Source organism: Ascidiella aspersa, chromosome 1 (assembly GCF_963924565.1).
Source record: "Ascidiella aspersa chromosome 1, kaAscAspe10.2, whole genome shotgun sequence".
In the NCBI taxonomy this organism is placed as follows: Eukaryota; Metazoa; Chordata; class Ascidiacea; order Phlebobranchia; family Ascidiidae; genus Ascidiella; species Ascidiella aspersa.
Genome location: NC_139447.1, coordinates 6,365,759 through 6,379,440, shown reverse-complemented (window position 1 = coordinate 6,379,440; position 13,682 = coordinate 6,365,759). Strand labels below are relative to the sequence as shown.

Below are 13,682 nucleotides of genomic sequence, written 5' to 3'. Positions count from 1 at the left end.
CCTTTATGTTACGCGAGCCGTCACAGTTTAAGACACCTTGCTAGGTAAAAAAATAGTTTATACATATACAAGATAATTGTTGATAATAGTCCAGGGGTGGGCAAATGAAAAGAGCCTCAAAATTAGCAAATGAAATTGCGCTGACTTGCTGTTAACTATAACCCTTCGAAATCTATGTCTAATGTTACGTCATAAACAAAATGCTGGCCTAAATCAAGAAAAGAAAAAGAGATAAACGTTCATCAACGGTACTCTTGGTAGCCTTTACAATATTTTGGAATTTTACGATTCGACTAAAAGGGCCGCAAAAAACATGCCGGCGACCCGCAGTTTGCCCACCCCTGTAATAGTCATAGAGATTTTCAAAGTATAATATTTTATCCTAGGGACGTATTGGATTTAAAATCTGCCGTTCACATTGAGTGACTTGACCTGGTCAATTTTATTTCAAATCGCAAAGGAAAGCAAAACCGTAAGGCTTCCGTTTAGAAATCGCACCGGTAGGCAAATAGCCAAAGGAACATTAAAACTCAAGAGTTTAAAATACCGAGTAAAACCAGCATTTATAACTTTCTATATCTTTATTGATTGCTGTTAAATATAATCTAGGTATGTTTGAAGTTTGAAATCTCATTTTTTATAATAGAATGGGTAAAAATCTAATAGAAAATGGGTAAAAAACTAAAAATCCTAGACAAGCAAAAATATGTAACTACTATAATAATTGTATTATTTACGTCAATGGATATGAAGGGAAAAAATTAAAATCTTTCAATAAATAAGCGTGGTACGAAGCTATGTTCCCCAAATGTGGGGTTGTATAACGAGGTTTTGGGGTGGCGAATAGGGCAACATCAATGCGACACAAAGCATTATTTTTAAAATATTTTTTGTTTTGTTTTTCTTTATACTATCTTGTGTTGATAACTGTTGAACTTAGGCTAAGTGTTAATAAGAGGGGTCCTCATTTTATCCATGTACTTACATTTGGATCCCATATCAGGCAGACCAACAATATGAAGAACAAAATGCAACATCCTATTTTTCTCGTATAACATAACAGATACTTGATAATAAGCTGCAAAGCCAAAAAGGTCGAGTAAATCGACAGCATCTTGATTAAGACGTTTCGATACGAGCTTGACACCTCATCAACAGCGCAGTACCTGTTCAACACCTGAAGGTGCTAAATTATGCTCCACTTTCTAAACTCAGGCTTATAACAATTGCGTCCCATCTCTTATAAGTGATGCTTGAATTGCTTCTCAGTCACATTAACTGAAGATGATACAAGCTCGTATCGAAACGTCTTAATCAAGACGATGTCGAACTACTCGACCTTTTTGGCTTTGCAATTTATTATCAAGCTACATTACAGATCCGTGCATGGTGTACCAATAACAAATACTGTATTACAAATGTAATTTAACACAGAATCCGAGCACGTATACCTGTCCAATGTAGGGCGCCCAGACCCCAGCGCAGTTGATTACTTGGCTCGTTTTTATGGTTCCACGGTTCGTTTCGACTCCAGCCACACGCCGCAGACCCATGCCGTCCTCTTGTGTTTGTAAGCCCAGCACCGAACAGCCTTCGATAATCTACACGTATAGGGCAGACTTGGACAACTTTTAGAATAAACAAATTTTTGCTTTACAGTCTGTAAAAATTACATACAAGTCGTTACAACCAAAGAGTATTATTTCAAATTCTTTGTTTCGACTAAGAGACTAAAAATGCGGTTTTAAAAAGTGGCATTTTTGGCAAAATCTGAATTATGTTAGAATATAAGGTAGCAAGTTAGAATTTAACGTTTAATAAATTCGTGTAAAACTTCTCTTTCAGTGTTGTAATGACTTAAGTTTCAATGACTTGACTTCGTGAACTTAAGTCACTGTTAACAAATGACTTGACTTGACTTGACTCAAGTTTTGATGGAACAATTTTTTGGTACATTCGAACCCTTTGATGCTACGTGGTGAGACAAACTTTAAACATTCAACTGAGAACAGCAGAAAACTCTAGAAAAGCTAGCAATTCAGGCCAGACACTATTATATATATGAATCATTCAAATACATATATGCATGATAATACATATATAAGGTATCTTAATAGTGTCTGACCTGAAATTGAGTATTCCGCTGTTACTGATCAGGAATAAAGGTCGATATATATCATGCATAGGTCAAGGTGATTTCCTTTATCACATATAGTTAGTGCAACACTATACTGGGAAAATACAATTTCACCAGCACTCGTGTTGTAATGCTTTTACCTGTGCGCCGTAATGTGTCGCCGCCTTGGTGTAGGATGTGCACGTTCCCGTTGGGTCCATAGTGCCATCTAGCGGACTGTACATGGCGTCCGTGAAAAGGGAAGCGTCCACTAGAGGGTGCACGTCAGGGATCTCGGCAGGCGTTAGCATGTGGGCTGGAATTCCCAGCAACCTTCCCAACTGTTCGTTAAACAGTGCATTTTTCGGTCTTATTGCAATACAGTAACGTTTTTTACTATTTTATCACGTGTCAAGTTATTTAAAAAATAAGCCTCACTTGTTTTGGTGGAATTTTTCGAACTTCAAATCAAATATAGCTAAAATTAGTTGATACTGGTATTGAAAGTTTAATATAGCTAAAAATTCCATTGCTTTTACCTCCATTTGTTGCTTACTTCCACAAAGCGATCGCACGAAGCGCGAAAAAAAGTGCCTTTATTTGGTTATCGACAAAATTTTAATTTAAAGTGAGACGCGACGTTTTGGTTGAAAAAAATGCATATTTATCGATATAATGGCATTTAACAAGGTTATTTGAACAAATACCTAGCACGAGTCGTTTACCCACAGGTTTATGGCTGCGTAGAAAACCCACAAATGTTTTCGCGAAGCGCAAAAAGACCTACTTCTTTGCGTTTATCATGTTTCAAAAATGTTATTAAGAATACACTGGCAATGTCTTGACTTGACCTTATTTTGTTTTGCAAATGAATTGAACAAATTTTAGCAAGTCTGCAGACAACCAAACTGAAGTATTTATAAAGGCATGCTGAATAGGTAGCCGGAACGTCAGATAAACAAAAAACAGAAGAACTTATTTTTAGTATCCCAGGTGAAGCCAACTTATGTTTGCTTGCGATCGACTGAAATATTTTTAGTGACTCTCGATCAATCGGTTCGGTAAAAAATTCACAAGAACACTTATTCAACATTTTAAGCGTTAATTGCATTCCAAGCCAGAGATGGAGGGTAATTTGTTACGTCAAAGAACGCTTTATTAGGCTTGTCCAGACAACAATTGGCCTTTTTAACATTCCGCTTGTCAGCTACTGTAATGGCGTAACATATTCAACGCGATCGACCAGGTGAAATGTGGCGATCGGCCGGTCGATCGGGATTGACGTGTTGGCTACCCCTGGTATACACTATGCCTGGTAGCAACAGCATATTTATCAAAGTCTTACCGTTGCCATTCTTTTGAACGAGTCGGTTCGCCTCTTGTCGTAGGACACAAAGAGGCCCCCGGTGCGAACCCATCCGGTGTCTGAGTCGCTTTCCAGAGGAAGAACTTCCGTCATTAGCTCATAGGTCTGCTGGATCATCATCATTTCCAGCTCGTGCGTGCTAAGCCGCCACAGCAGTCCTGTTCAGGGTACGTTGACTACTTTTAGGGGGTCAATAAGGGCTTGTTTGAAACCTTAGACTAATTCTAATTGAAACCTTAATGCATAATGTAAAATGAAATGATTCCTTTTCAATAAGAGGGAATAATTAAAAAAAAAAAAAACTCTTTGCCCTCTTTTCGAATAATTTTAGACTCGATTTTTTTCTATTTGGTCATAGGGCCAATCCAAATCAGTTACCTCAATATTAGGGCCAAATTAACCCAATCGTTAAACTTAAAACGCACAAAATCCATGCTAACAACGCTATTCAGCCGTAACTTATAAATTTAGCTTTAGAAATGTAGTTGGCATTAGTAGTTACCAACCTAAAGTTTGTGTCAAAGTAAACATTTTTAAGTAACCTTTTTCGGGATAAACAATTTGTTTCGATTCTTAACGTGGCCAAAATACCAATATTAAGTAGTCGTTGGGTCGGCACCAACACTTCTTAAGTTAGAGACGAAGGCAAATACACTGGGCATTAGTTCTGTGGTTTGTCTTCGGTGACCGTTGAGAAAGGGATTTCATATATGTATACTAACTTCTAACTCTGTACCGTGTAGTTACCGAAGTATTCTATATTTCCAAGGATATTTAAAAAAGAATATTATTTGGACTTTCCTGTCTGGATTCACTCCAATTAAGAGACTGATGCCTCATTTTGTTGTTTACGTGTAGGGGCGAAGAGACTCCATATTATACACGTCTTCATATTATACACGTCAGTTTGCGATATTTAAAAAAATAAAAAAACATCGATCTCCAATCACATGTTGCCGGACAACCCAATTAGCAGGGATTTAACACAGAAGTTGAATATACCTGTAGTGTGTGTATATCATGTATATATTGTTGTTTATTGTTAGGCAACCCAATTACCAGGGTCAATACACAGAAGTCGAAATAAACCTGCAGTGTATATACCTGCAGTGCCAATATATCGTGTGTATTTATTGTTTTTACATCGCCGGACAATCTAATAACCAGGGATTTAACACAGAAGTCGTACACATACCTGCAGTGTGCCAAGTGGTCCCGGCGGTCAGCGAGTCCTTCTCGACTAGGACCACTTTACCGGCGCCCATCTTGGCCAGATGGTAGGCCGTGCTGCACCCCACGCTGCCTCCCCCGATCACCACCACGTCGGCCTCGGCCTGCGCCGGAACTTTTTCGCGCGGGGCGCCCTTTAGCGACGATTCGTACGGCACCGATTTTTCGCTAGGGAGCGCATCGCCTCGGTCGCCTGGCGTCCTGTCCGTGGAATACCTGAAAAAATAATATCAGACCTCACAAAGATAACCCAAATGGTCAAATCAACTAAAACGCATAGCAGGTCACTGTGGGTGTCAAAGAGCGCCAGATATAAAGCCAAATATTTTACTTGAAGCCTCTCATCCATGCGGGAATACTCGATCTCTCAGACTTACTCGATTCTGAGGGAAAAGTATGACCAATTGGCAATAAAATACAACTTTAAAGCAAATAACGACGATTTTAAATCCTACATTAAAATGATTGCACCCTTACCACCACAACTTCTTGGGAAAAACTGTATTGTAATGTCTATAATTGCACAATGGAAACTATAAACTACGTTCATTTTAAATAAAGCTTAACCTACGTGCCATTGTAACAAACGAAGTATTACACTCCTTTGGGAAAAAAATGACTTTGATCGATGTGTTTTCTGTCGAAATGCCCCTCAAACGACATCGCATATATTGTATAATTGTAAACATTTTGAAGCCTATCTCTTCCAAACTTTTAACTTCCATACAAAACAACCCTGTAGTTCTTTTGTTTGGAACTACATGTAGTGTTGACTATGATTTGTTGAATTTCTTACTGTTACAAGCGCGGTTCGTTTTATACCGTTGTAAATGTCGCGGGTCACATGTGGCCAGGCGGGCCTAGGTTTGGACCACCCTGACCTATGCAATTCAACATTTGAAAACAAACTAAGAATGATTTGTAGTAGGTTGCATTGGAACAAGGTTGAGTGAGCAAGTTTCGACCAATAAAAAAGGAAAAGGAAACCAAAATTTAAAAATAAAACAATTAGCGGCCTGATGAGGCCTTATGGTGTTTGTCAATAGACTTGATGGTTCCGTTTATTTTGCGGGGTATGGTGATGTTCAACATCAATATTACCAAAAACGCACAAAAACGCTTAAATTGCTTTATAATTGTATATAAAACGAGACGTAATAATGTTAAATAAGAACAACACGCAATTTGTTTATGTTGTTATCGTTTTATTTTGAAAATGGGTTACTTTCAATACAAAAGCTACATTACAAAAGTCGTATCAAATTCTTGCGAAAAAACGCCTTAATCTTGTTTAATTTACTTTAAGGATGCGATGAGAAGCACAACGCCTTTGGACTAAAAACGGGCAAAAACATACGAGAAACATTATTCCGGTTTTCTTTGATTTACGCAGAATTTTATAGGCAAAAATTGTAGATTTTTTTTTAAATATACAAAAATTATAGATACCTGTTATTTTACGTTTGATATAAAAGCGAGTGGGGTAAATAACGAATAAAGGATTTATTTTTTATTTTGGAACAAAAAACAGTCAAAAGACAATAGCGGATCACTTACGTTGCATAGCATGACGGAAAGACCGTTTTGCCGAGTAACGTTCTTTGGAAAACATGACGCAGCATTTCGCTCTTAGGCCTGCTATGAACACTTTATACAATACTACACCACGTCATGGGCAAAAATATGAATTGTGTGTAGCTCCCTATACCTGCTATAAAAACGAGAAAACGCGATTTTTCTAACCATATCACGGTACATCCCAAAAAAGCTTTTTCTTAATTTAATTTCGGTTGTAATTAAACATGGTGCTGCTTGTCAAGGTTAGATATACAAAAAATAAGTTTTGTCCGCCTTTAGCTTAGGCTACAACACCGTAACTTAAATGAACAGCAAGTACGCCGATAAAACCGAACGCTCATTTTTCCAACGGTCGCTGACCAAACTTTACGAAGGGTTCTATCTAAATTCAAGCCAGACCTGGACAACATACGGCCAGCGGGCCGAATCCTGCCCGCCAAGCAGTTTAATCCGGCCCAGGGCTTATTTTCAATAAAATACATAAGCTAAGTGAACCAGGGCAAGTTGACAGATCTTGTCAAGATCCCGCCAAATTCGATTTTTAGCCTGTTCTAAATGTTAAAACGGAAATTCTTTTCGCGCTTCGCGCGAATCTCTTTTGTGTTTCTCGTATGTTCCATGCGATTTTTTGGCAACTTCACGGACAAATAGCGTCCTCTGCTCAGTGGTACTCTCTCCAACGAAAGTTTAACAAACCTAGCCTAACATAGGCTAAGTTTGTTAAACTTTGTAACACATCGGTAACTTATAGTTTTAAAAAGGAAGAAAAAACATATAGGTAATTTTTCGTACGAAATTTTCACGTATTTTAATCTTAAGTTTTGGGTCAACGCGGCCAACAACTTAATAAACGCTAATATATCAAGCAATATACATTTTTAGTCGGTGCTCAATGCTTCACGTACCATCTAAATCTAAATTAAAGTTTGCATTTTCAAACAAACATGGTCGCAAATTTTTCGCGCTTCGCGCGACGTTTTTCGACCTTCTATTAATCCGACTTCAATGGCACATTTTCGCACAACTCTAAACGTAATAACAAATTGGTTGATTATCTGTTTTACACCGTCAGAGTATGACGTCATATTGTATGTATTTTAGATCCTATATTTGACCCGGCCCGCCACAATATTTTAGGTTTCTCATGCGGCCCGCGGCTAAAAATAATTGCCCACCCCTGTTCTAAGCTATTTAGGTAAAATTCATTATTTTAGTCGTCAGCAATATCCGCTTATGGGTTATGAGGTACATTGAAATATCAGGTCGCAGACCGTTTTCACTCAAATACGTGGTATGGTTGTACTACAAGTTGTACAGCGAATGCTGGCGGCCTGGCGACTATGTCGGCCCTTAACCAGAAAAACGAATAAACAAGTGCATTAAAAAACAGGATCAGCCAGCACACAAAATTCCCGAAAAAATTTTAACGGCAAAATAGAAATATTTGTCCTAAATTAAAAAAAAATTTTTTTTTGCTAGATACGCACCAAGATAACACAAATTTCGCGTAGCGCTTGATCATACCTTTCCAACGATGCCACCCATGAGACGATTATAGTTGAGGCCATACGCTTTTATCGTCGATAACCGATACTAATATTCATAAGCGATCGCGGTAATTTTAAAACGCCTGTCACTTGCCCAATTCAAATGGGAATCGAACAAAATTTTAGCAAGACACTTCTACAAACTTTATAATGCCATAAGGAGAAAAACAAAGTTCAACGTCAAAAATATTTCATATTTCACATTTAATATGCGTAATATAGCAAATTTTCGTCCCAACACTGATTTATACCTTATAAAAAAGGTTGTTTGAACCGTTGTTTATTCCCTTGTTTATCGCCTAAACATGGCAAGTAATATACATTCGTAAAGCGATCATGGCATTTTCTGCCAGCCGGACTACAAGCTACAACTAGTCCATGTTACTACATAATAACAATCAGCAATATCCGCTGTTGAAGTAGCCTACATTGGAAAATACGTAGCTGACCGGTTTTGGCTCAAGTATGTGGTATTGTTATACTATATCTAGTCCTTACTGCATATTACAACTGACCAGTAACTAAAAAACTGTTTCCTTGGCACACAAAGAACCGCCAACAAGAATCACCCTACACAAAACCCAACCATCAAAGCTAAGCAACAGTACAAAACTACCGAACGATTGTTTGAGTAAAGAAAGGCAGATTTGCTTTACATTGCCAACACCACACTGCTGATTTTTGCCAAAACTCTGTTTTAAGCAAGTAGAATATATGCTAAATCCTTTTGATTTCGCTTTTAAATCCGCCTGTATATGGTCGTATTGCAAAGGCAATGCAACTGGACTGACTTGAATGCTTCCTGGTGTCTGGTATATCTTTCCTGTGCACACAAAACGCTCTAAAATGCCAGACAAGCTAGAAACTTAACTCAACAAAGGCAATTAAGCAACAAGATTATTTTTGATTTTGTATCAGTCGAAAAGCATCACATACCGTTACATGTTTTTCAGAGCATAGGGTTGGATTGCAGCATGTGCAGATAAAGTAAGTAAGTGCTTTACGTCTATAGGTTTCATTAAAGTTAATTTATAAAGTTTTGCGATAAAACTTGTGCTGCAACTTTCTGCTGCGAGCGCACTGTAACCGTTCAAGCGAAACCGTCACGCTATTACAAAGAAAGTAGTCTGAGTAAAAGTATTTCTAAATTTTATTGTAGCCTATCAATTTACTTTACTTCCAGTCAAAAATATGACACGTGTGTGTTTTAAGCACAATGAAAGAATGTTTATTGCAAATAAACAAACGACAAACAGTACTTACAGGTACTTGCGATATACGTACAATAATTACCTCCGTACAACGTACGCGATCTAGACTCCAGAAGCGAACAGTATGCAAGACCGCTGCTTTTGGCATAAATGCAATTCGCCTACATAAAATTTTCCAGCTGGTGGCAATTAAATTCGTGACAACACGCTTTAACACGAATAATGAAAACACGAAATTTCGGACGATTGACTAAACGCTTCCAGCAATTTGCTCAGTTTGAATTACACGCACAGGCAGGCGTACGTTGACGTCACAACCGGCCAGCCTGCTTCATCTGAATGGCCGATTAGCCGAGATTTGACCCGGTAACAATAATATGGAGCAAGATGCTACACACGCAACTTATTTTTATCCAGTTGTTTAAGTTTTTGGTGTAAAATGGCTTTAAAAAACGTTTCTGCACTCTAGTTTAAGTATAGGTTGTGTATTAGAAGTTACGTTTTGAATACCGCGAGAAAAGATAAGTACGAAACACAAAAAATACTTTAAGCTGGATAAAGTTTGCAAGGCTTAGAATTAGATTGTAATAACAAGGTTTAAAGTAGAAACATCCGCGTAATAAACAAATACGTTTATTGTCATGATTTAAAAGAATGTAGGTTTGTGCTACTTTGTCTATATATGGCGACATGGTAGCTTTCGAAGAACGCGCTCTATAACTATCCAACAGTATACACCTTCATGTAGAAACTAGAAAGAGATCTAATATCATGGCTATTTGAGCAAGACAAACTTCACCCAACTAAAAAAAGACTATCACAACCACCTCTAATCTCACAGCGTGGACAAACAAGAGGTATAAAGCGAAAGCTACTTCGCCAATTTTGGCTGTAAATATGGCATTCACTGGCAGTGGGTTGCTATAAGGCAGGGTTGGCCAACCAGTCACAGATCAATATAGCCATTTTCGTGATCGATTACCCGCATAGTGCCACACGTTACACATAGGAAAATTTAATATCATACTGAGTTGTTTATCACTTACATACATGCATACAAACATACCTTTATACTCAGCTAGATTTATTAGAGATGTTGTGCACTAACAATGCGTAGGCCTATTTAGGCAACAGCTAGACGAATTTTTATTCAAACTGCAGGACTTGTTAAATAAATTCCATCACCTGTCAATAAAATCTGAGCATGGATGGAATCTGTAACTTTTGTTTGAGAAGTATAGTAAATTAGCGTCGGATATAAGAACACTTTCAAAGTGCAGATTGTATTTAACACCCCCCCCCCCCCCTAAAAAAAATCCAAAAATTCCCTTGTGGCCAATGCGACTATGAATCAAAGCATGAGAAAAATGATTATGCTGGTGGCATGGTCGGCTAAACTTTGCAAATAAAGAATGAATAAAATTTTAATAAACATACCCGATCAGGGAACACCTGAATTACGTTAATAGTATTGAGACGTATATAGTCTTCATCGATAAAATCGCTTAAGCCCAAATGCGTATTGTGGCTCATTGCATCTCCAAAATGCAGTTTTGTCAGCTTGAACGAAACAAAACGATTTTTTGCTTTGCGTGATTCGATGATATCTTTGTTATGATGCTTTCATTTTAAATGGCTCCAGCCTGCTCTTTATCCGTATTTACCTTAATGTATTGTATATACCCGTGCAAGCTTGAGATTAGTTTTAAGTGAATCTGTGAATTCTTACAGTAAACAGCGGCCAATGGTTTTTACAGTCGTGTTTATGTGCAAATTTCAGTCGTATTTATGTGCAAATATTACACGTAAATCGAGTCTAAATACACCCAAGGAGATGGCAAAACAAAACGTTTTTTTTTTTTTTGGAACTGCCATGCAGCTGCTACACTATAGTGTTAATCAAGATTGCCTTTGCACAGTCTTGACATTAAAGCAACCGAGGACGAAGTCGAATATCAAACGAAGGCAAATAACATCGTTCCGACTCTTATTTGTTGACAAGCTGTTTAGCTATTTGTAGCATTCCAAGTTTAAGAAAATAAAAAGTATTGATAAAAAAGTGTTAATATTTAAATAGGACATCCCCTTTTAATCTTTAGTGGACCACTTTCCTCCTTAACACGGGTTAAATAACGGCAAAAAGGTATAATGTGAAAAAGAGTAACATGTGTGATAAAGCCCAGCGCCGTTTTTGGAAAACACCAGCAGATATCCATAACGCAAAAACAGGATTTTTTTATGATTTTTTGCTGAGAGATCCTAGCTTTCTACAACCTCATTAAACTCAGGTAGCTGTTTGTTGTTCATTATTTCATCATAGTAGCGGCAAAGGTAGGGCCAACACCAAGTGTGTATTAAGTGCAAACTAAAAAAACAATAAGGCAGTATATAAACTGTTGCTACCAGGCATAGTAATGAAATAATTAATAATAAAAAGCAGCTCTTCTGGCAATTGTAATTGTTAACCAATGTTTCGGCAGCCTATTTAAATCGCCTTCTTCGGACTGAATGACACCGAAAGCTAGAGAGGACAGACGTGATGCTCTCGGCATGCTACGATCACTTGCTAAAAGGGACTCCAGCAATAAGACCGAGATAAAAACCACACCAACGTCAGAATAAAACACAATTCGGAATAAGGCCAAAATAGGGCTATTACCTAATGGTATCTAATGGTATTAGTACCATCTAAATAGCAATAAGTCATAAATCCATCGGAATAAGACCTTAAAGGTCAGAATCAGGCCTAAACGACACCAACAAACCTCAAACCCCACCTCTACGTACATCACTAACTCCCCTAATAATTTCAACACTAACCCATTTTCTAATCCCATCCATTACCCCCCAATGACCCCAAACAGGACCAAAGATCCGTTGCCAAAACAGCGGCGCCCTAACGCCGCCGGTCAGACTATGGCGTCCAAGCCTTGGCACCAAAACGGCCGATGCCAGACCGATGGCCTCCGATCGTCCCATACCCTCTACTCACAGGTTCGGGCGTTATTATGGCCGTTTAGGCCTTCTTCCAATGAATTTAGGACTTATTCCGACGAATTTAGGCCTTATACCGATGAATTTCGTCCTTATTCCGATGAATTTAGGCTTTATTCCGATGAATTTGGGCTTTATTCCGATGAATTTAGGCCTTATTCTGATGAATGTAGACCTTATTCCGACAGTTTTAGGTCTTATTCAGATGATTTTAATCTTATGCTGTACTGGATATTACTGCGTATTTGGCTGTTTTATGTCGTTAGTCATAATACTACGGTTTTATAGACTTCTCTGCTTTAGGTCTTGTTACTTTTTAGGTCTTTTTGTGTGTTCCCGCTGAAAGATTAGGACTATACGTTTTGTCGCTAACTGTTTTCTTATCGTGTTTTTAGCCTACTAGCTTTCGGTTTCATTCACCCTGAAGCAGACTTGGACAACTAGTTAATTCTAGTTTTCTAATTCGATGAATTAGAGCAAAAAAATTTTAGTTCTAATCTAATTGGGATTTTACCAAAAATGCTACTTTATCCATCGGCATTTATAGTCTTAGTCAAAACAAAGAATTTGAATTCAAACTCTTTGGTGGGGACAGAATTTTCACAGTCTAAAAGCATATTTTATGTTAAAAGGCTTAAAAATTAGCACACACATAATTATCATTCACATTCGTATTGAAATACCGTACTTCCCGATTTGAATGTAATTGATTGTGAATAATCAAATGTAATTCTAGTTTAAATTCTAGTTCAAATTCATTTTGTTACAAATTCGGTAATTCTAATTCTTATCTAATTTGGAAAAACCAAAATGCTCTAAATCTTATTCCAATCTAATTGGGAAAAACTGGAATGCTCTAATTTTAATTCTAATCTAATTGTAAAAAGCTAAAATAAATCTAGTTGTCCAAGTCTGCCCTGAAGAAGACAATTCAAATAAGTTGCCGAAACGTTGACTCCAAGTGCGTTTGGACAAACTGCCAATATTTCGGCTAGCGGCTAGCCAAAAAAACAAAAAGAAACGTTGATCAACAATTCCAATTACCAGATGAGCTTCTTTTGGTTATTATTAATGGCAGTATGTTCATCATGCAGAGTTGGGACACAGCGGTTAAGGTTCTCGTTGTTAAATATTTGAACACTAAAGAGTTAATGATTAAACTTTACGGTTTTACTGCGAGACAACAAAAACTGGGTATGATACGAACGGCAACATCAATGGTAAAACGCGCCAAGGTTTCAGTATGCACTTTTGTTTTAGTCTGACTTTACCTTATAGGTCGGATGTGCTATGAGTACAACAATAGAAGTAAAAAACGCGCAAAATTGTTTTTGCCGCTGTTGTTGCAATAATAGAATGTTGTTATTTAGAAAAAAAGGCACAGGTAAAACAAGAAAGTATTAAATACTGACGAAACGAATATATAAATGTATATAAATAAGGATTGCAAAGTCGAGTCATTTTCTATTAATAGCAAGTCAAGTGGTAATCCAGACTCCGGGACCTTACTAACCCAAGTTAAGTAAGAGTCAAGTCATTGCCATTGTAAGTCGATTTTAACTTAAGTCATTTGCAGCAAAATACTTTAAACTTTTTATGTTAGTAAGCTCATTCTATATAAAACAAATTTTCGCAAAGCA

The 13,682-nt window shown here is 37.5% G+C and overlaps 1 protein-coding gene across 1 annotated transcript in view; it reads right to left on the bottom strand.

Annotated features, from left to right (window-relative positions):
• Positions 1–13,682, bottom strand: part of LOC146166763 (sarcosine dehydrogenase, mitochondrial-like) — a 51,195-nt gene that overhangs the window by 37,453 nt on the left and 60 nt on the right. The window contains exons 2-5 of the mRNA XM_083384952.1: positions 4,678–4,928; positions 3,462–3,640; positions 2,278–2,457; positions 1,452–1,601 (exon numbers count right to left, since the gene is read on the bottom strand). Coding sequence (XP_083241078.1) covers positions 1,452–1,601; positions 2,278–2,457; positions 3,462–3,640; positions 4,678–4,928 — 760 coding nt within the window. The remainder of the gene's footprint in view (positions 1–1,451; positions 1,602–2,277; positions 2,458–3,461; positions 3,641–4,677; positions 4,929–13,682) is intronic.